A 23,919-nucleotide genomic window follows, 5' to 3' on the forward strand; every position below is an offset into this window, starting at 1 on the left:
AGTGTGATATTTGTAGGATAATTGTCTTAAATATGTCTTAGTCAAAATAATCTAAATTCTTGCACATTTAAGGATTTTACAGGGATTTTCTGTGATTTAAAAAAAAAAAAAAAAATCAATAAAAGTATGCAAAATCTCAGAAAATATGTCCTTTTCTTGTTCCATCTCCAAACAATTGAAATGAACAAAACTATGCTTTTTACAGTTTAAAGAAATGCTTTAAAATATCCATCAAGTTTCTCTAAACAGCTCATGCATCATAACCAAAAGTGTAACTCCAGAAATGTTCCATAATTTCCTCCCTGACAATGTTTGGGTCGATTTATTCTTTACATACCGACAATAAAGAAATTACCAGACGTGTGGAAGTCACTGCTGAGCTTTCAGTTACACCGTGTCCTAATATTTGACTACAAAACACTCAAGATAATGCTTTGATAAGATACCAAGATAAACATGTTATGCTTTCGTCAGATATGAAGCTGATTATGAACATATGATTTCCTCAGAGATTAAGCTACAGGTGCTCCCTCAGTGTGTGTTGACTCGCTGTACGAACAAAATATCAGCTGACGTGCGGAAGATGGACCTAGTTTTCACATCTGTATGAACTGTTTCTTTATAATAATAATAATAATAAAAAAATCTTGTTTCAAATGAGAACTCTGATCTGTGAATCTGATCCTTTTTGATTTTAAACTCAGGAGACATTTTGAAAGTTCCTCTACTCCTCTCATCATGCCTATCTTTTCCCAGAGTGAGACTCACTTCTCTCAGGGCCAAATCCGTCTCCTCCAGCTAAATTATTGACTGGGAGTCCACTCCTACCCCATCCACCGATGGGAGGTGTTCGCTTTCTAATTTAGAATTCAATTTAGGATTCTTTGAGCTTGTAATTAGTTTCACTACTCAGCCTCACTGCCAAGGGCACTGAGATACACTGGCAAAGGCGCATGCGTGTACACACACACACACACACACAAACACACACACACACACACACATGCAGAAGCAACGTTTAGCCTTAGCTCACAGTGACAAACAGGTTTATTTTTATTTCCAAACCACAGCTTTTGAAATGATAGTACATTTTTGGGTTATTACACTTTGTTATATCTGATGTGCTGGACTCCGAAAGGTTCACTATGTGTCCACAATGTGAGTGACTGTCCTCTGAGTCTCTAGGTAGCTGGAAAATACCAACGTATTTTGCTGCTGCTGCTGCTGTGGAAACCTTACAAGATCCTGATTTAGTGATTTTTATGTTTTTACTTCAGCTGGAAAACTTGATGGTTCCTCCTGGGGCTGGGGAATTGATTTCAAACCCTCTGAATAATAACCGAAATAAACCTTTTTGTGACATTCCGGTGAAGCTTTTATCTTGAACTGTCCATCATATTCGCACATGTCATCCCAGCGTGACCTTGTTTATACCCTTTGTAAAAAGATAAAGCTCTACCTCGACACACAGTTCACAGCTCTCCTACATATCGCCCGTGATGGGAATTGCCTGCGGCGGTTTTCTTCTGACACTCACCCAGCATCTAGATGTACCAGCAGTATTGATTAAGACCTGGATCTTGTGTAAGAGCTGGAGACAGATGGAGAGCGAGAGCGAGGACTGGAGAGCCGGTTAGTCCCCACAGAGCTGCCTGTGTTTTTAATAATCACTCTCTTCTCTCCACCTGGGTGTGCAGAGCCACTGTGGAGCCTATTTATAGGCAGCAACCAGCAGGCAGGAGGAGCAGCACACATGCACTATTGTTCATAACATGGTCACAAGATAATGGGATGCCCTTTCTAGGAGGGGAAATGTGATGAGGAAAACCATGAATTTGCACATCTAGGACAAGCTGCTTAAAATAATTAAATGTTGGAAAGAAGGTCGCTGTTGGTCTTTTTGAAAAAAAAAAAAAGCTTTTAGCTTAGTTTGGTTATGGATTACTTGTTCGATATTCTGTTTTCTAAATTAATTTAAACTGCTTTGACATTGTTTAGGAAGTTCGCCTTTTAAATTTATACATTTCAAATGTATTTTGGACACTATTTTTATGTATTCAATGTACAGGATATGTACATTTACCTCCCAGTTATGTTCTAGTGGAAGAACAAAAGGTACTAAATGTGAAACAGTTAAAGTAACAAATAATATCTGCACTTACAGCAGGAAAGAGACCACTCTGCCTTGTTGGAGCTCTTGGATGGGTGCATGGTGGATTTTCTGACTGCTGTTTTGAAGTTAATAATTAAGTGATGTAAAGTGACTGATGCGTCACATTTAAGTGTCTGTAAGGCATCCGGCTGGAGAGCAGTGCAAGGCTGTCACAGCTGTACTGCTCTGCTGTAAACAACAGCCTCATCCTGCTCTTACACACACACACACACACACACACACACACACACACACACACACACACACACACACACACACACACACACACACACACACACACACACACAGCTTAGCATCTGTCAACCCCCTCTTGACACTTTAACCCTACTTGGGTCCTTTTCCAGCCTGAGTTGTGGATCATTCAATTCACTTCAATTCCATTCAAAGTGGCTTTATTGGCATGGAAGTAAAAACAAAACAAGAACAATGTTGCCAAAGCATCACATTCCCTCTCTGATTCTCTAAATGAAGGAGATGATAGTAGAGTGACAATAGAGACATAAAGATTAATGACCTACATATACATATAGAGTCAAGTAGCCTATATAGTTTTTTAGGGGCTTTCACTCATGTCGACTGCTGATGAAGACCCTGTCATGTTAAAAGCTACACCTGTATGCAGTTGTAGACTTCATATGGTGTTAGTTGTGTCTGTTTGCTTGTGTCATATTATGCTTTTATTTTTAATTTCATAAACTGTGTGAATATAAAGTCCTTAAATTAGATTAGAAACATGTTTAGTGGCAGCAGAAGACAATGCAACCATTTGTTATCTTGTCTCTCCACTCCACATGGTGCTTATCGCTTTAGTGTTCGTGTGTTGTTGTTGTTGTTGTTTGCATTCTTTTGCGAGCATATTTCTGTCCTTGATGTGCCCACACTACCGCTCTCACCCTCATCTTACCACTTGTTTAAAGTTTCACTCTTATAGACTGTATATAAGAAGCTCTCTCCCTCTTCTTAAGTTAGAAACGGTTGCCTTCTCAGCTTAAATACCGCACAATAAAGTCACATGATTGGAATAATATGATAATGATGCAAAGTTAGTTTGTGTCCGTTAATGCAAAGAGACACGACAAAATAAAACCTAAAACAAATCTGGTCATATTTTTTTAATAATAACTTAAAAATAATTCTTCCATACAGTACAACGTGAGAAACGTTAATTCCTCAGCAGACACTGATTGATATCAAATTGAATTATCATATTGTTGTTTTTTAAATTGGCATGAAGAGTTCGCCACAAGCCTCTACTCCAAAATAATGTAATTTCTGCTGATGATGAAGTTGATTTAGTGTTGAGTAAAATACTTAATGTGTATATTTTTTTTTACATTCTGTGTAGAAATCAGTGTTTCTCTGACATAATTATCATGGTGTCACCGTCGGGGCAGAGTTTACCTCTCTCAGCTCCACTGTGCTCCACCATGAGAGGAACAATGACATGGAGGGAGGCAGCAGAGTCGGGGGGGGGGGGGGGGGGGTTGTTGAGGGATAGAGGTCACGCTATCTTCTTACCCAGAGGAAAGCCTCTCATCAGAGCAGGAACACGGACAGTCCTGCTCCTATTAAGGCAACAGTGATGGGCATTTTAACATAATGGCACCTCGCCGTACAACACAGTGAAGGACTCTGTTCAAGGAGAATGCAAATGTGGAGCTTGTCCAGTAAGATGTTATAAAGTCCCTGCTGAATCATAGGGCAGCCGTGTAGAGAAATACATTTCCATGAAACGTTATTCTGAAAGATATGAGGATGAAATATTGGGAATTATTATTTTTTTGTCTCTTTACATTTAGACTGTGTTAACATTAGTACAAACCAGTTCAATTAGTAATCGCAACTAAATGCACTGGAAGTTAATTCAAAGGTGAAAGTATGCATTATGCACAAAGGCACCTTTCTTCATTGTTATAAAGCGCTATCATATCCACTCACATGTATGTAAGCAGGACTTCAATGTCAGGGTTGAGCTGACTTGAACAGCTATATATATACTGCATTGTTTGTAAACTGATAGTATTGTGTTTTATTTATAAATCTTAATGTGAAAGGTAATTATAACTGTCAGATAAATGTAGTTAAAAGTCCAATATTACCTCAAAATTGTGTTTTTAAGTGCAGTACCTAAGTAAAAGTAACATTATTTAGCTACAGTCCACCTGTGATTATAGGTACAATACGAACAGAACAAGTCAAAAAAGGCTTTGAGTATGAGGACTAACCGATGTGTTATGCAAATGTGCCAGTCGTCCTCCGTTCATCACATTATTCCCGATGGACTCTGGAGGGTTGAAGATATAAAGGCCCACTTTCCTCCCTTCATTTGATGCCTTTCTCTGTTGCACCGTATGAAAATGGCTTCCACAGAGTGAGATAATCCATCACAGCAAACACAAAGCTGCAATTTGGTTTTGGCCAGAGCTTCCGCTTTATCAGTAACTCCTCCAGCAGGAGTGTTTTCATATCGGCGCTACGTCGTGCTCTGCTCGCTGTCAGTCACCTAGCACTCACAGAAAGATACAGGAAGAAAGGGAAGTCTCTGTCAGAGAATAATCCCTCAAAAACATCTGGCCTTTCAGAATGTATTGTTGCATATACATGTCCTCTTTTTTTTTTTTTTTTTTAAAGCGCCTTAACTGGGACAGCAGTTCACTTCAATGACATTTTCCTTAGAGGGCTGATTATACTATATTTTATCTGCTGGGTGGTTCTGTCTGCGTTAGTAATAGATACGAGTATCATGCTGTGACATCTGCTGCACTGTTCTGACTGCTCCTCCTGAGGCGAGCTCGATGCAGTGTGTGTGTGTGTGTGTGTGTGTGTGTGTGTGTCTGTCTGTGTGAGTGTGTTCATGCATTCTGACTATAAAAATAACAACATGGATAATCTCCTGGCATGGTCACTATTTGTGTTTAAACAACTCAATATTTGTCTTTGATTATGTTGTTTTGTGACAGCCTCCGTCTCCCTGCAGTTATGCACTCACTGATGATTAACTCGTCATGTGGAAGCTTTGACCCAGCTGGGATTTTCATCCAATGTACACACACATACACCTACACACATACACCTACACACACACACACACACACACACACACACACACACACATAAACATGCTGTCTCACACACACACACACACACACACACAAACTATAAACCATTTGGCACGCTGTCTTCAGGCCAGATGAAGGCATCAATCTGCCTTCAAATGTGCAATATATATATACATATATATATGTATATATGTATATATATATATATATATACATATATACATGTGTATATATATATATATATATATATATATATATATATATATATATATATATATATATATATATAGTGCATTGAGAGAGAAGAGTTGTTGATGTATGGTACATTTTGCATGTAGGATAGTGATTATTAATGAAATGTAAACCTGTATGTGAAGAAGTGTATTTTTCTTGTATTGCAGGTTTCAGTTGATTGAAGACCTGTCCTATGAAGATGTGAAAAAATGTTACCGGGGCTCGGTGAGTCTGGTCTGTCTTTTGATCCTGATCGTAACTCTGTCTGTGATTGGAGCAAGTCCAACCAGTTGTGGTAATGTTCACCTAAATGTTTAATCTGTAATGAAAGCAGCATTCTGATCCATTATGTAATTCCTTGACTCAAAGGCATTTCTCTCACTTTTATACCTGCAGTGTTGAAATATGTTTGTCAGATCTGTGTCATGAAAATTGGATAAAAAAAAAAAGGCTTCAACTAATATGACGCAATCTAATTGCCATCTGATGCATACTATATTTATTAATTTATCTTTTCTGAATCATATGACATAACAACATGCTGCTATTATACACTTGTGAGAAATGACCACATTTTTCCTTATACTCCCCATCTAATGTGAGATTTATTATTTATTATTAAACGATTTTAGACTCAACATCTAAAACTGAACGGCAAACAAATGATCATATGCTTATTGACAGGCTCAGCACTACTATATAATCCTAAATTACTATCACGTAGACCACCTCACAAACTAATGATCTAATACTATTTGACCTATGAATTCAGTCGGCAAATTATTATACACTAACAGTTTACATTACCTCCGAGCCCTCTGCATTACTGTAATTTACTGTAAGTGGCGTATTCCTCAGGACAGGAGCTGTGTGTGTGTGAGAGCTATTAATAGAAAGACAAAAACAGGAGCAGCAGACAACTGAGATAAACTGAGCTGATAGGAGCTGAAGGAAAAAGAGAGGAGATACAGGACAGGACAGGGAAATAGGTGGCAGATATCTAGAGCTGGAGGGGAGCTTGAGCTGCGAGGGAGGAAGGCGGGGAATGAATGAGACCTCTTGTGTGTTCAGATGGGAAGAAAAAGTATGATTTTTCTCTGTGAAGTGTGGACTTTTAGGTGTCACAGACTGCCACTGCAGACAAGCTGACACATAGAGGGAAGGAACGGCAAAGGCAGAGAAAGAGAGTAGCGAGGAGTACCTGTGTGTGTGCGTGTGTGTTGGGTTTTTTTTGTTTTTTTCAGCTCAGAATGATGAAGGGCAGAGTGTGTGTGTGCGTGTGTGTTGTTTTTTTTTTGTTTTTTTCAGCTCAGAATGATGAAGGGCAGAGTGTGTGTGTGCGTGTGTGTGTGTGTGTGTGTGTGTGTGTGTGTGTGTGTGTGTGTGTGTGTGTGTGTGTGTGTGTGTGTGTGTGTGTGTGTGTGTGTGTGTGTGTGAGTGAAGGAGGCAGAAGGAGAGGGAGGGTGTCAGCTGGGTGCTTTAAAGTGTGGAGTCACTGGAGGTGTATTTGAGACAGGGAGAAAGGGAGCCTTTCAGTTTTGGAGAGAGAGCTCTGTGGCTGTAGACTGAGGCGTTGCTGCTGTAACTCTGTGGTAGTGTATGTGTGTCTGTAGGCGGACACATTAGAGCCCGGTGTGTGTGGGGGTTTTTTTAGGTTTCATGTAGATTAGAGGTAGACAGTCCTCCGTTCTCGGGGGCCCCGCACTGACCGGCGACAGGCGCACAGTGTGTGTCTTGCAGCGGCTTGCTCCAGGCCTTGGATGTGCGCGAGTGCGTGTGTGTGTACGGTGCCAACGTGCTGAGCCTGGTGCAGAGCTCGCGTCCTTTGAGGGAGAGAGTGGTGTCTGCGGCGAGCGGAGCCAAAGTGGCCAGCGGTGGTGGTGGTGGTGGAGGAGTGGCCGGTGGTGCTGTGCAGGCAGGCCGGTCCGCCAAGGAGCTGCTCATGACTCTGCCCTGTCCCTCTGCACAGACTGTCAGCAAGTACAACTCGCAGTACCACAAACTGTTCCAGTGTGTGCCCAAGGATGAGATCCTCATGAAAGGTAATGTCCTCTTTACCGCGAGGAAAACTTCAAGGAGTCTTTTTTTTTGTACTGCAACAGCTTGTTTTATTAATATTCTTGGACATGGTTATGCTTCAGCTTCACTATGATTTTCCTGTTATGTATTTGTACCTGTATTTGTACTCTGTTTAGCTTTTTTTGCAAGCTACTAACGCACAATATGAGACCAATATTAGCCATTTATCAAATACCAGATATTGTTTAGCTGACCTGATTATTTAATTCATCAATCACAACTAGTTAATCGAGCCACCACTTGAATTCATTTAATAATTGATTGATCATTTAGTAATTTATTGAGCAATAACCATAAAAATAAATGCAGAACTTTCCATGTTGCCGCTTTTCAATCGTGGCGATGTACTGCTTTTCTGTTTTATATCTGTGTTATGTATTCAATACATCTTTGGGTTTTGGGCTGTTAAAATTCATCTTAAAATCCATTTTAAGAAGTCATCTTTGGCTGTAGATAATGTAAATAAATAGGCTTATTCTAACGTTTTAGTCAGAAATATAATCAATAACGAGTCATTAGTTGCAGCACAAATCTGAGATAATGGAAGCAACATAAAAGACAAGGTTTTTAGTAACATGAAGGTAAATGAAGCTGCCATGCACAACCTAGCATGTCTTCACCACAATTTGACTATAGTGTGGGTGTAAAAGTGTAATCAAACAGACTTTAGACCACCACAGGACGCTTAAAACAGTTGAAAGACACTTAAAGACATGGAATTATTTTCAGTATCTGTAGAAAAATACAAGCATCTTCAACAGCAGCATTTGTAATTGCACATCAAAAGCCTTATAGAACAAACACTGGTAACAATTTCACTGTAAAATCAATATTTATTTTGATTCGCTTGAAGTAGCTCTGTCTTTTCTTGGCACAGTGTCCAGCTTCAATCTGTCTTGCTTCAGTGTTTCTGCTATGTGTTTAACCTCAGAAACACTTCCATGAACTGTTCTGTTAGTTCAACCTGGTTTACCATAAACCTCAATGCTATGTGCAATCTGTCAAAAATGTAACCAATGATATGAAACTCTAGAGATTGTTTTTTTTTTATCAAAATGCTGGTGAGACAGTCGTAGGGATCAGAGACATTATGTTTTTGATAAGCCTTGTTTTGTTTTTCTTTATCAGCTTAACATTTATAGAATGAGTTGGATTTAACACACGTTCTCTCTCTCTTCTGTTCTCAGTGTACTCCTGTGCTCTTCTCAGAGATATTCTTCTACAAGGCCGGCTCTACATTTCCAGAAACTGGCTGTGTTTCTATGCCAACCTATTCGGCAAGGACATCAAGGTACGACAGACTGACAGACAGCTTGATCAAGTCAAACTGACTGACAAACACGAGCCAGTGTCTCCCAGTCACGATCTGACAAGCTGACGATACAACTCGGCAAATTATGTGACTGAAAGTCATTCAGGATTATGGGCTCTCTCTCTCTCTCTCTCTCTCTCTCTCTCTCTCTCTCTCTCTCTCTCTCTCTCTCTCTCTCTCTCTCTCTCTCTCTTTCTCTCTCTTTTTATGTCTGCACTGTGCAATCATGTATAAGAACAGGTAGACTTACTGACTGAACCTTTAACCTTAACCAGCTATGTGATTTTCTCTCTGATGTTGTGCACTGTTCTCTTCCCTTCATTTCCTTGAAACCAAACCTCTCCTGACATCTGAGTGACAATAAGCTACTTATTCCAACTGCATTCCTCACATTCTGACTGAAATGAGACACGTTTCATGTCCACTGTGGATTTTCTCCAGGGGCTTTTCCTAAGTGTATTTCAGTGTCTGCTTTCCCAAATCACACTGGTGTTTTTTTGTTTTTTTTTAAATCTTACCTATAATTTTCTCATCATTTTGCTGTTAAGTTTGCCTCCTCAAATCTGAGTCTCTCCTGATAAATGTCATGATCCGTCTTCTTTAGGTGGCCATCCCTGTCGTTTCCGTGAGGCTGGTGAAGAAGCACAAAACAGCGGGCCTTGTGCCCAATGGCTTGGCTATCACCACAGACACCGGCCAGAAGGTGAACACTTCCATCCCAGTCGCTGTCAATGAAAATACTTAGGCTGATTAGCGCAGCATGGCTGGGTTTTCCAGGAGAAGCTGTGATGGAAAAAGCAACACCACGCTATAGATAGAAGCAGAGTGGAGTCCCAGCATGGTAGCGCGAGGGTTTTTTTTTCCACCATGATGTTCAGAAGGGCTTCTTAACTTTGACACATCAGACTCAGCCTGTCATCAAGTGGTGTTTTCAAAAGACATAATGTACTTTTCACTTTCTGTTTATGCCCCAACGCCCCATCAATAATGATAGCCAGCAAGCTCATTTTAGCAGTGGTGACCCAGGTTTTGTGTCTTCAAGGACAGTATTGTACAAAAAACAAAAAACAAACACATGAATTTCTAGATTGCACTCAACGAGCGAGGAAAGCCAGCAAATTAAGAAATTGAAATGCAAGATTGATAATTTAAGGGCACAAATGACCAAACTGAGGAAGTAAAATAAGTGTACTGAGTGCACAAGTGAGTCATTTAAGCCAGTGATTTATCCTAAACCGTTTTCAGCCATGTTTGTGGCTCTGTGACGCTGCACCCAGATTATTTTTCAGCCCACACACAGACAGCAAGGGGACGGTGAGGAGATACTCACTGAATTTGACAAAAAAAGAGTATTGGATTAGAATCGCTCTCTTGTCCCTCTGTGTGACGCCGTTTAAAACAAATTAGCTCCTGAGCTAAATTTAAGAACAAATATTTCATTTGGATTTCTGTTCATATCAAGCGAAACCAAGTTGTTTTTGCTTTGCCCATTGATCGTTTTGCTTAATACAGTGAAACGGATAACAGTAGGAGTAGTCTGCATGTTTCTAGTGGTAGCACACACACATCAGGCAGACTGTTGCCAAAGCACACACACACACACACACACACACACACACACACACACACACACACACACACACGCAGAAGAGCCGGCTACTCACAGATATGGCAGTCGTCACAAAGTTCAGAAATAGCTGAAGTGCTCCGCAGACATTCACATACTCCACTGTGCACTCATACATACATACACCACAGTACATGTGTACTGTACCCAGTTCATCATTTATTCATAACACAAATCATTCATTATTAATAGTTAATTAAATAAAGACAGTGACTGGCCAGATTTTTTTTGCACAGCAGCTCAGATTAAAGCAACGACCTTTCTCAAACCATGGGAGATATGAAGCGTAGTACGTCCCTCGCTGTACAAGGGCAAATATCCTTTACCATGTATGTGTGCGTGATTGTGTAATATGCGTCACATGACCAATGTGCGCATACAAGCACGGCTCTGTACAGTGCGGGACTGTGCTGCAAAAGAGGACTGAGGTTGGGTCTTGTGTTTATGAGGTAAAAGGTTCACAGCTCGTGTCTGTAACAACAAAGTCAAGGCTCTGTTTGTAATTTTTCAGCTCGTTCACCAACACAACTGTGTCAGGAATGATACAACAAGACACGCAATATAACACAGTGTTTCAAATGCTCGCGGATACATTTAAAAGTGCATTTTAGACAGCAGCGATGTTCATCCAGGTCAGAGGGATATGTGGGTGAGCTGTCACTGACCTGTCATTCTTATTTTCTCATGAAAGAATAGGCCGGAGCAAAAATGTGATGAGAGAAATATCCTCTTTGTGGCCCGGATTATGAATCCCTGAAGTGTTGTTTGCCCCAAATTATTTCCAGAAAAGTTGGACTCTTTCCCAGTAATGTTACTGTTTTATTAAATGCTTCGTATGGCTGCAAACACAAATATTCAAACATCGTTCCACAGGCCTTAAAGCACTGATTGTATACTTACAACATGAGCAGCAGCAAGTTTGATTTTGTGCGGCTGATATTTCAGATAAAGTGACCACGACTATGACGTGTTCAAAGGCAGGCCGAGATGTGAAATAGAAAATCTTCTTCATCTATTTTTCTATTCAGTTTCCCCCTCAGGGCTCGTCAAAGTTTAATATCATGTCTCATCTAACCTAATTTTAGTATATAGTTTATCCATGTTCATTTGAGATAACCACTCTGTTTAAATGAGCTCAAATTGTCCACTATAATCATTTTTATGTGTATGGATAAATTCAGAATATTTTCAAGGGGCTATTTTATTTTGAAGTAGCGTATCAGCAGGATTTTAACAACACTGTTTCTCTTTTGTATTCCCTCAGTATGTCTTTGTATCTCTGCTATCAAGAGACAGTGTATATGACGTCCTCCGCAGGATCTGCACACACCTTCAGGTCAGACTTGGATACTATTGCATGCATGCTATTATTTTAGTCCATGTATTGTGTGGTGTGCGTGTCAGTTAACGAGGTTATTTCCTCTTCCCTCTTCAGGTCAATGGGAAGAGTCTGAGCTTGAAGCAGTTCATGGAGGAGCCGACCTTATCGCTGGTCAGTCTTTCATAAGCCGTCATAAAATGATAAAGATCCAAGTGGGTGAAATGTCAACACCTCTTAATCCACAGGCATTAAAGTGGCTTAAATGATTCCTCGTTGTGTTTCCATGTTGGTCTAAAGGCCTCCGACAACTCTCCGTTACAACTAGCCCTGACCTGAAGGCTGACTTACATTCTTACACACACAGCACCGATAGATCATTCTGTTGCTGCTGCAGTCTTGCAGTGAATTTATCCCTTGAGTCGGCAAGATTCTATCAAAGAGCTCCGTGAAGTCACCTTGTGTGTGTGTGTGTGTGTGTGTGTGTGTGTGTGTGTGTGTGTGTGTGTGTGTGTATAGGCCACTGCACCACAGAACAGCTTTTGTATTCATTTATAATTAGGTTCTGTTAACATGCTCGTCCTTGATCACACTGTAATCTAAACCCAAAGTATTCAAAGGAAAGAAAGGTGTTTGTTCATGGTGCCAGCATAGGCCATGGAGGCTTTCGTAGAGCTTTGCTACTGTCTAACACAGAAAAGGTTAAGAGGCCTGATTCGTAGTTACAGTTCCTAATCAGAAGTATTATATCGCATAAGTAGCAGAAATATTCCAATGTCGAGGATATTTGCTGACCTTGCTGAATCTCTCTTTTCATTGTTGCTTCTTGACATTTAAGAGAGAGAGAGACCTTTAACCTTTTAAAGTGAATAGATAGCATTAACACCATTGATTCATTATTAATTTAAGTCATTAACATTTGGGCTGAAAGGTTGTGTAAAAGCCCCATGATGTGTTGGATTTTACCCAGCGCAAAAATGTGTTTATTAACTTATTAACATTCATAACTGCAGCTATTCATGGATTACCATTCATAATTGCTTTATTACCAAATACCAAGGATGACCACCAATCAAAGAGAGCTGAATAGTTGTCCTCATGAACGCTTCTAACTGATTTATTGCATTACTTTCGTGTTGTTGGATAGCTCAGTGGGTTTCAGTCTCATGTAGGGGGGTCACAATATCAAAATATGATTGAAGTGTAGAAATAAAAATGGTCGCTAATGGTTTGTGATCAGTCAACTCCTCAGGTTTTTCTGACCAAGCAAGACCTTTAAATACATGTTAAGAAACAAAATGATACGGTGATTTGTTCACCGTCTCAGGTTTAGACGATGCAGTGCGCTGACCGACTCCTTTAGTTTAGATAACGTCCTGTTGCAGCTGAATGACCATCTACGTTCTCCTCTTTCTTCTGCGCCACAGGACGAGTTCCCAGTTCCAGACGAGTTCCCGGCGGTTGACGAATTCCCATCAGTGTTAAAGTGGAGAAGGAAACCCTCCGTGGTGTCTGTGTCGTCCTCCCTTCCTCACCTCCTGGGGAACTCCACCAGCAGCCTGAGCGCCGCAGACACACCCTTCAAATCAGAACAACCGCTGGAAGGTGATAAAACGATCCGTGTCGGCACGGCTTATGAGTGTCTACTGTAGGGAAATATCAACAGCACTTGTTGCTACTGTCTGAGGCTAGTCAGGTGAATCACACATTGTGTGATAAGAAAACCCTACTGTCAAATATTTTATTTGTTATTTTTTAACTCGTCCTGCATGACTTTAATCAATAACTAGTTGAGAGAGAAATCCACCTGTGTCTGTGGGCATTTTAGTTCTTGTCCACCAAAATGGAATTAAGTTGCTTTTCCAGCACCAGATTGGCTATTAATCTTAAGAATACAGAGAGGCTGGATGATTAATGTGTACGGGGGGAATAAGACATTCTGTCAACTTAATGATGTGTGCATCCATGAAGAGTTTAATATGTAATGAGTAGAGGTTTGTAGTCTGACTCAGATGACATAGTGAGGTTACATCTTCAAAATGTCACTTCCTTTATAGGTTAACAGTGTTGAAAGCCTGGATGCAGATGTCTTTGTCTGTGTATGTGTGTGTGTGTGTGTGTGTGTGTGTCTTTTAGCTTTCTTTTGAATGTCTTGTCCCTGTGTGTGAGAGAGCGAAAGAAAGAGTAATTGCTTTTGGATGGCAACATCTCTCTTACGCAACGACACGTAAAGCTCCAAATGGAGATTAAATGGTGCGGGGGGGGTGGGGGGGGGTGTATTAAAAAGCTTTGGGCGGTTCAGATTAAGGAGAGATTAGCACAAACAATGTCTGCTGTCAACGTTGTCTGATGGCTGCATGCTGACAGATGATTTCTCAACACTGACCTACATCAGTGTTGTTCTCTATTACATGTTTACATGACATTTGATCAGCGTGAGCTTTTGTGGACATTTTCATCACAGCTCACATGTGGAGTGGAAAGCTGAGAAATCATGTAATTAAAAGACGTAGTCGACACCTGTACTGTAGTAGCTTTACATCACGCACAAACACACACACACACACACACACACACACGTATAGGAGCTGTGCAAAAAGAAGCAACGCATACATAACAGCTAGCATACAATCACTGTAGAGATGTCGAGGTATGATGGTTTTATATGATTCAGACAATATAGTGTTCACTCTTTGCAATATTTTAAATCAACAATGAATGCAAACCAGCATACGATTCTTTATTTATTATTTACCTCCTTTAAAATAAAATGTGCAAAAACTGTTTTATCCTTTCTTATTTTCTTACATTTGTTTTTCTGGGTTTTAGTACAAAATGCACATAATATAATCATTAGAATGAAATGTATCACTTTTCTTTTTTCGAACACTATACCTGCATACATAAATACACACATTTTATTTTCTAGCCCGAAAGTGCATATTGTCACACCATTACTCTAACAGGTGGGCCAGCACTATTGAAAGTGAAACATGTTGTACAGTCAAGCCAAGTACTGTTAATGGTTTTATGTTATAGTGTGTGTGTGTGTGTGTGTGTGTGTGTGTGTGTGTGTGTGTGTGTGTGTGTGTGTGTGTGTGTGTGTGTGTGTGTGTGTGTGTGTGTGTGTGTGTGTGTGTGTGTGTTTTACAGAGCGAGCTCTGCAAACAGACAGAGGTCTTTTATCAGAGCCACTGGCAGAACTGGGCCAGATGGAGTACCAGCTGCTCAAGTTCTTCACCCTGCTGTGAGTATACAGAGCGACACACACAGACACCAGCAACACCACCATCACCTCCTCCGTCAGCTGACTCACAGCAACACATACACACACACACACACACACACACACTGCGAGCTTTAACATGGAGATATAAATAGTGGGCGATTCACTCGTCAACCTGAACACAAGGGGATCAGACCTCCTATTAGACCAAACTTAATTATTAATGATCATGAAGCCTTAGTGTTCTTGAGAGAGCAGTGATTCCCTTTGTGCTCCTGAAGGTTTGTCATATTGCTGACGGTGACCTCTCCCCCCCCCCCCCTGTTCTCACTGTTATATCACAGATTATAATCCATATAAATTACAATGAATACTCAGTGTACATTTAGGCCTAAAATATAATACTCAATGCATGCATATTAAGTCACTCTTGAATGAATTGAAGGATGAATAAATGTCACTCTTGCATTATATATTTTCATTGTTATGTTATCATTGTGGAGTAATACAGTGCAGGTTTATTTTAGATAACATACACAAATGTTACATCGCTACCTAGTAAATGTTCAGCAGTAATATAAAGTGCAACACGATTTGCAAAACGTGTAAAAAATAAATAAATAAAAAAGCACTGCTATGGTGCTTTAAGACACATTTAAACTGTGTTGTTCAAGGACACTGGAGTGCTGTGAAATGTTGACAGAAAGTAAAATGTCGCCTCCCAGTGTTCATCAAAAGACATTACAGCTCTCTTCCTCCACAGAACCAGAGGATCGTCATCACTAAAACTTGTTGTTTTTGTTGTCCTTTACCTAATCTGTGTGTCTCGTCTTCCTTCGTCAGTATTATTCTCCTCATCCTGTCATCCTGCTACCTGGCCTTCCGTGTGTGCAGTCTGGAGCAGCAGCTGTCCTTCCTGAGTAACCCAAATCTGCCCCTGAGAGAGAGGTAACGCTGCACCAGCTACTCCAGCAGACAATATGTGATCGATGATTTTTATTCAGAGAAAATCACATTAATATATCAGAAATAAAAGACATTTCGTGTTCATGAAAGTTTAGATTTAGTCATAAGAGACTAAATAAACCAGATGTGTGAGACAAGAAGAGGTATGTTTAGTATGTTGTATTATTATATGATATATGGTTTGGTTAGAGGTAGTTAGATATTCTGATGGTTTTCTCATGGACAGTATTGGTGTGTGTGTGTGTGTGTGTGTGTGTGTGTGTGTGTGTGTGTGTGTGTGTGTGTGTGTCTGTGCTGGAATCAGTGTAAGAATGAATTTATAACAAAAAGAGCTGATCTAAGCGGTTAATTCACCTGGCTGCTCTCCTCTCATCCAGGTAACCACTGCTCTCAGCTGTGACACATCGGATTGGCGGCTTTTTTCTCTTCTCATGCTTTGAGCTGACAATGCCCTGGTGCACAGATCCAGCACCAGCATTAGAGCCCAGAAGAGATCAACCGACACGTACCAACATGAAAGGAACGGCATCAGCCCCGAGCCCAGGCGTCTGACAGACCTTCCCCTCCGTGAAATGACTTCCTATCTAGTGATCACTTCCAGACTATGCAAACAGACTCTCTATTTATTTCTGAATTTAAAGTAGGTTTTCCTGTAGATTATGACTGTCTACCATTGCCTTTCCCCCTCACAGACATTTCATCTTTTACCACATGACCCTGCAGCGTAAATCTCTACACTTTGAAATGGCGAGCAGGTTGCAGTTGAAGCTGCCGTTTGTGACAGTGGAGACGTTTAGTGGTGGTTGAGACTAGAGGCGAGGACGTAACGGTGAGAGGTAATTCAACACATTAATTACTTGAAAAGGCGGATAGAAAAGATATTTCCGGTGAGTTGTGGTGTTAATATCAAACATTTTCTGACAGGCGAGTTGACTAAACCAAATGTTTGTTTGTGTTTCCGGTGAGGTCTTGCCATAGCCCTCAGTAGACGGCTAAAACAAACTACAACAAAATGCACTTTTAAAAAAAAAAAAATATGTCCACATTATTTCAAATGTATGTCACTGTTTTAAGAGTTTAGATCTATTTTATTCTTGATAATAGGTACTCAGTTGTCATTTTTTTGAGGGTTTTTAATGGAAGGAAATCACGTTAAGACCACAGATACTTGGCTGATTGAAGTTACCTGTCATTTAATGGTAATATACTGAAGCAATAACACCACCTGTTGGTGTTATCTATAATGTGAATGAGATGGTTCGGCGACATGCATCATTTCTGTTTTAGTTGTAATAATCTGCTGTATGAAAGGAGTTCCCAGGATGTTTTATTTTTATTTTATACATTTCAATTGAAGTCACCAAAGACTTCAAAAGGACACAGTGAGGTTCATGTGATTATATCTTTGTCTTCAGGTATAATCAATGATTTTGCAGACATGGGTGGAATGTAGTCCTAGACTAGTTTGTGAAATCCTTATGAATTAAATTGGTCAAGAAAATGTAGACAAAGAAAAAGTGTTTGCGACTTTTATTTTTTCGGTCATGTTAGGTGTCAAGATTTAACCCTTCAACCGTCCATCCTGTCGGATCAGCCCCACACACAGGACCACCATGAAGAGCCGTGACTCCGACAGCGCAGTCAAATTTAGTAACCTCTTCAACTCAGCCTGAATTATTGTGCTGGAACGCAATGTTGGCAGACGCACTTAATGCTTAATACATGACATATGGAGCGTTGGCTGTTCACCAGTGGCGTTGGTTTATTTCCACGTTTCTGTCTAAGCTGAATAACTTTAAACACTGTTTTCGTGGATTAAATGTGTATATTATGAACTGCATGAAAACAGATAAGCGTTTGACGTATGACTGATGGAAAAAGACTTCATAAACTCAAGAAGCTGGAGAGTTTTCTAAACCCGCAGAGAAACCATGTGACCCCTAAACCGATACGAAGGCAGCTGGAGTCAAACGTTTTCACGAGACAACAGTGACATTCAGTTATATATATCACACTGTAAAAGTATGATGTGCAGTGTTTTTACTAATGAGATAAGAAATTAGTGCATCTGAGTAAGATTTTGATAATTGACGACAGTTGACCCTGAGGTCGGATCATAGAAATAGAATGAAAGTAGAATGGACATTCCCATTTTCATCAACGTAGCAGGATGGTCAGAGCGGCGGACGTTTTTATGTCATTTCTACGGTCAATGCACAGTGCTGAGCGCCATTTTCTTTTGAACTGGTCAAATAATCGCTGCGGACAGTCGAATGTCCGCTCCACTCTCATTCTGTGTCTAAGAGTTGGACAGTGTCCCGTTTGTTAAAGAAAATATTCTGAATCACAAATGTAATGTGAATTTAAAAAGACTTCTGCAGCCCAGATTGATTAAATGACAAACAAAGTTAGTTCACACTGTTTCCACACTATAATGGAATCATGCTGTTGTGCTTTTCAACAGAGCAACTCTTCAAGCACAAACGAATAATAAGGAGCTAAGGAACAGTTTTCCACTTTTCTTTACCCTTAAAGTTGCAATCTACAAGATCTGTTTCGTTCTCTTTGGCGGCACCTTCGGCGATAAGAGGGTGTGTTTTTGAATCTCTTCTTCCTTCTGTGTGCCGCTTGTCAGTTTTCCCAGTAATGTCGCCGCAGACGTTTGTAAAATTGCCAATGCAAGGGCTTTCACGCCTGCTTGCCCAGGGGCCAAGTTAAATGCCATGTCGAAGGAGTAAATCACTGACTGCATATTTACTCAGGATCAGCTTGTTCCAGCTGTTTATTGAAGCTATATGATATTTAATCTGAGTTAATATTCAAACCCAAGACTCGTTTTGTGGCTTCTTAGATCTCGTCTGCATCAGTTTATACCGATTTCCAACCAAAATAGTCCGACATCTTTGACAACTCTGGGATCTCCTCGACAATTTCACACAAAGTTCTGGTTTAAAGGACAACAATGTTGTGTTGCACAGTGTAAGTAGCGTTGCAGAGTTGTCTTGTATACTCCATTGTATGATTAATATTCATCTTCTCACTTGCTCAATAGTTCGGTTTTTGCAACTTCAAAGGCCGGACCACCTGGATACTATGACAACCTGAGTGATTGACAGGAGGCGTAGTTCCCACAGTGAGCGGGGGGGTGGGGGCAGACAGGAAGACACCGGGTTCAGAGGGTCACTGTCTGAGGAATATGCCAGGAATCCGGCACAACCTGAACAAACCTGCTGACGATCAAAACCTGAACCAAACAATGTTTCATCATGTTTGCATTTTTAAAAACAGCTTGAAACCTGCTGCAAGATCTAAAAATGATATTGGACATATTCTTCAGTCAGAATATTTGCCGAATACACGATTTAGTTTGATGTTCTGGAAGATGATTATTTCTAAATCTAGAATGAATCGTAAATGTATCTGACACCTACATTTTTTTTATATTTAGTGTATATTTAGTTTGAACGTTTCACATTTTTCCTAAGACACACTGGGAGTTTAAATAAGTTTTAATTAAAGTAAAATACCGAGTAGTAAAATAAAGTGGATTCAACGATGCAAGCCTCACTGGGAGAACTGCTGGATGCACGGCCATTTGCAAACCAGGAATCCCTAGATCAGCATTTGAAGAGGCATATTTTTGACTGACAAAATATACATTTTCTGCAGTTCTCCTGCATAACTCCGCTTCAAGATCAAACTTGATAGAAGAAACAGCAAAGAAAGAAAAGTGAGATGAAGTGGATACAAAACCTTCAAGGATTTGGATCATTACGTTACACTGTTCTCCAGAGGTCCAAAAAAAGATTGTGATTATTTGGTCACCTTAACACCAAAGAAACTACTTTCAGAAATGTCCCCCATAAGTGCCCAGTGTTTGAAGTCCATTATTCTAATGGAGATTTAATCTCTGGCGGATGTTTTAAAGAATCACGCTTCAGGTTTGTTATGAGAAAGTCCGATTTAAAACCATTTGGAAAAGACAAGATTGTTGAAATCTGCGACTGTTGATACTTATGGATTCAGAATTGTTTCATCTTCAATTGGCAGATAAAACTCTTTTACACCATCTGGTCAAACTCCAAAACTTTTGAACAATTAACCCGAAACAAATGCATTCATCAGTCAGTAAAACAGCTTATTTAAGATGTATGTAGATCTCCTCAATCCGTTTTTATTCTGCATTCCTGCTTAGCTCGTGTTTTTATATAAGTACACATGTCATGCTGTACTGTAACGGATATATGTACCAGTAATACATATTACAAGTACTATACTTACGTAAGTTCAGTACTGAGGTACTTGTAGTCCCCCTTGAAAGCTGCCTCATGACCTTTTTTTCAGTTTAGCGTTATTTTTAAAGTATTTGTATCATATCACTGTTCAGTGGTGAAATGTAAAGAAATAAGACATTTGCTCAAGTACTGTACACTTTTCAGGTACTTTATTGTTTTTATGTATTTTAATGTTATGCTACTTTATACTTTGACAATATTGCAGCTTTTACTCCACTACAACAGCTGTAATGACTTCGCAGATTTATATTTCACATACAAAACTTGATCAGCTTATGAAATATGATACATTTTCCACCCAACTTTAAATAAACACTTTTAATTTCCTATGAGTACACTATTCTGATAAAACCTCCAGACTTCTACTTGAATTACGTTTTAAAGGCAGGACGTTTACTTATAATGGGGTATTTTTTGGTGGTATTCTTACTTTTACTTCCATAATTGAGGCAATAAATGTCCTGTAGAAACAAGTTCATTCTAATTATTAACTCATGTAGCATCTAGTTTATCGGTCTCAGCTGATCAGCAAGTCATCTGGAGACCTTAAGAAGCACAAAGGGCAGGGGCCGACCACCGTAACTCTCTGTGTGTGTGTGTGTGTGTGTGTGTGTGTGTGTGTGTGTGTGTGTGTGTGTGTGTGTGTGTGTGTGTGAGAGAGTCAGTTTTAGCTCTAGGGTAATGACGGCAGGTCGAAGCAGATGGTCAGACAAGCTGCAGCCTCATCCATACCTCCGGGGAGCCATATTGTCTGTTGTGGAATGCTCTCCCGGTGACCTTTCACCTCTGGTGTGAAGGAGAATGCTGACTGTAACTTCACGGTAATGGTCTGAATCCCACGCGGTGAAATCGTCACACACAAGCTGCATTACTGGAGGTTCTCCTGGAACACATTACAGGTCATCAATTTATGAAGCCAGAGGTTCCGTGTGTCACTGCAGTAGAACTCTGTGCAAATATTTCTTCCTATCCGAGGCGGGTTCAGAACCAAAGATCCAGAGAGAATACAATTACAAATGCTGTTCATCTTATAGAAGATATTCTACACCAAGGCAATGAAATGATTTTAATGATTGAAATCAAATTTCTTTTTACTTTTTCATTTTAAGAAGTTATGTAAGTGCACTTTGTGAAATCACATTAAACAAGATTGAAAAAAGGCTAATTTGATGTAAAATTATGCAAATTGGTTTATACTATACTTTCACCAGGCAAGCCATAATGAATTGTATTGGAGAACAATTTGTCTTTAATAGAGTGCTGAAGGGATGATGTATTTTTGTAGGCCGACCCGGAAGTCATCATCTCACTGGTTCCCTTGGGTGATTGAAAATAAGCTCTGTGGCTAAAACACGTTTATGGTACTGACATGTTTTGTTCAGCAAGATAATCTTCACAAATGAACACCACTTTTATGATTTTTTAAGCAAAAAACTAACAAACTTTAAATTAACTACACCACAGTTACATTAATTTATTCCCTGCATTCGATTTTAAAGAACATTATTATGTAAGGGAGAATTTATCCTTTAAGTAATGACTATTCCTTATTGGACAAAGTCTCTCGTCTGGAATTTCAGTTTAAGTCTGGGTTAGTGAAAGTTTCACGATGCTATTTATCATTTCATAAGTTGAACTGCAGGTCTGAATCTTGAACATTACCATGGAATCAAATCTACTGCACCTTTTCATTGACTTTCCTTTGTCTATTTCTCTCTGTGTTTGCATCTGCACTTCATCAGCTCTTTGGATTTCTTCAGTTTTCCTTCCAGTAATCACTAATTCAACCCAGTAAGTGAAAGATCTGCGGTCCATCATCCCAAGTGTCCACAAAGTGACAGAGATGTGGTGAAACTAGGAAAAAATTGTTTTCACATTTACTAGCTTTTTTGTAGTTTGAGCCATTAAGAACAACCAGTTGCTCTAATATGTTGTATTTCAAATACTTAGTAATCGACACTGTTGATGTAAAAGACATTTTGTTGGAAATTTGCCAATATGCGTTCTTGCTGTGAATTAGATTGTAAGATTGATACTCTCTTGTTTGTATGGTAAATGCAAGTTTACAGTACGCAGCCGGTTAGCTTAGCATAGAACAAATACTGGAGCTAGACTTGCTCTGTCAAATGGCCACAAAATCTGGATACCAGCACCTTTAAACCTCAGAGATTTAATTTGTAATGTGCAAGACGTACAAGAACTGCAGTGTATAAATGAAAAGCCATGGTTTAGAGGTGCTGAAAGATTTATTTTACCATGCTAAGCTAAACTAACCAGCTGCTCACTGTAGCCTTACCATACTGACACAAAAGTTTCAGCAAGAAAGCATATTAGCGCATTTCTCAAAATCTCAAGCTTTTGTCATAAATATCTGTCAGAGTTTAATAGGTTTATTATTCACTGGTGACGCCACTATTTATTTCCCTGATGCTAATCCTATCAAAATGGGATTTATGGGATTATTTATAGGCAATTCACACAGTACTTTAGAAGAGATATTGCTCCAATTCCCTGGTTGCCACTAGAGGTTGATAAAAGTCAAGCGTTACGTACATCTTATTAACTGCTCACAGATTTCCCCAAATGTGTTTTTCATAGTCTTGTTCTGCTGCTTCACATCAGATTTTAGTAAAATATTTTACATATTGAGGATGTGGCCTCTAGCTTCTTATTTTGGATTTAAGATGAGCAACTTCCCAAGAGTTCTCTACAGGGACAGAAGTTCTCATACAATGGCTGACCTACATAATTCCAGTTTACCATCTGATCCAAGGACAAGGACAAGCCTGGCTGGCACGTCTTCATTTCACCGGTGCAGCGTGTGAACGTGGAGCACAATGGTGACGCCTTATCTCGGGGGAATCGTGCCGCATATGCGGCGGAGCATCTAATTCTTGCTCTCTCCTTTCCATTCCTGATGTGATGTTGTGATACGGACCTGACCTGCTTGCTCCTGAACAACACGTGTTACCGAGCAGTTGCACACCTGGAAACAGTGCCGACCAGGATGTGAGTGTGTCGGGTTTGGGCCTCTCGAAAGAATGTTGCTTGTTTTAATCAAACCGATTCTCACGCATCCTGCATGAAATGGTTCCAACGCTGTTGTGGCTGGTTGCAGATGTGTTGTGACAGGACATGATGTAATGTAGAATCAACGCTCCCAAAGCAGATTTATTTCTGATTTCAGAGACGGTTCTGAGCTCAATGTATGGTTTGTGTGTAAATGCGTATTTGTGTACGTACTTGTACGTGCTCCAGGCCCGAGGGGTTCCATCTGATGAGTAAATATGAACCACCTGGAGATCCTGGAGGGGAAACCTTGGCTGCTGCTCCTGAAATCAATTACACACTGATGAAGAACAGAGACGAGTGAGTTCACTAATGGAGCTCTGTTTGTTTGTGTCTCTAAATGAAGGTATATGTCCGGTCATACAAAACCAAATACATACTGACTTCAATAGTTTTGTCTATTTTTAATGCGGACAGAGCTCAAATCTGTTGTAGCGAACGTCTCTTGGAGCGTTTTTTAAGTCCTCACAGTGTTTTTAAATAATTGGATTGGATTTAATTATTGGATTATTAACTTTGTTGGCTAATTTAAGACTATAACAACCTTTGGATGGTATTGTT

The 23,919-nt window shown here is 39.9% G+C and overlaps 1 protein-coding gene across 5 annotated transcripts in view; it reads left to right on the top strand.

The window, feature by feature from the left end:
• gramd2aa (GRAM domain containing 2Aa) overlaps window positions 1–17,621 on the top strand; it is a 29,562-nt gene extending 11,941 nt beyond the window's left edge. Inside the window, exons 4-13 of one of the 5 annotated variants that reach the window (XM_068724348.1) lie at window positions 5,634–5,691; window positions 7,193–7,508; window positions 8,733–8,836; window positions 9,462–9,560; window positions 11,749–11,820; window positions 11,920–11,976; window positions 13,230–13,407; window positions 14,956–15,049; window positions 15,872–15,976; window positions 16,372–17,621. In XM_068724348.1, the coding sequence (XP_068580449.1) occupies window positions 5,634–5,691; window positions 7,193–7,508; window positions 8,733–8,836; window positions 9,462–9,560; window positions 11,749–11,820; window positions 11,920–11,976; window positions 13,230–13,407; window positions 14,956–15,049; window positions 15,872–15,976; window positions 16,372–16,375 (1,087 nt within the window). In that variant the 3' untranslated portion in view covers window positions 16,376–17,621. Of the gene's footprint in view, window positions 1–5,633; window positions 5,692–7,192; window positions 7,509–8,732; window positions 8,837–9,461; window positions 9,561–11,748; window positions 11,821–11,919; window positions 11,977–13,229; window positions 13,408–14,955; window positions 15,050–15,871; window positions 15,981–16,371 lie in introns of those variants that run through there. The other 4 variants (XM_068724347.1, XM_068724350.1, XM_068724349.1 and 1 more) reach the window with 4 other exon arrangements.
• The last annotated feature ends 6,298 nt before the right edge of the window (window positions 17,622–23,919 follow it).

The sequence above is a fragment of the Cebidichthys violaceus genome, unplaced genomic scaffold (assembly GCF_023349555.1).
Source record: "Cebidichthys violaceus isolate CVI_PGR_0920_01 unplaced genomic scaffold, fCebVio1.0.p SCAF_30, whole genome shotgun sequence".
NCBI lineage: Eukaryota > Metazoa > Chordata > Actinopteri > Perciformes > Stichaeidae > Cebidichthys > Cebidichthys violaceus.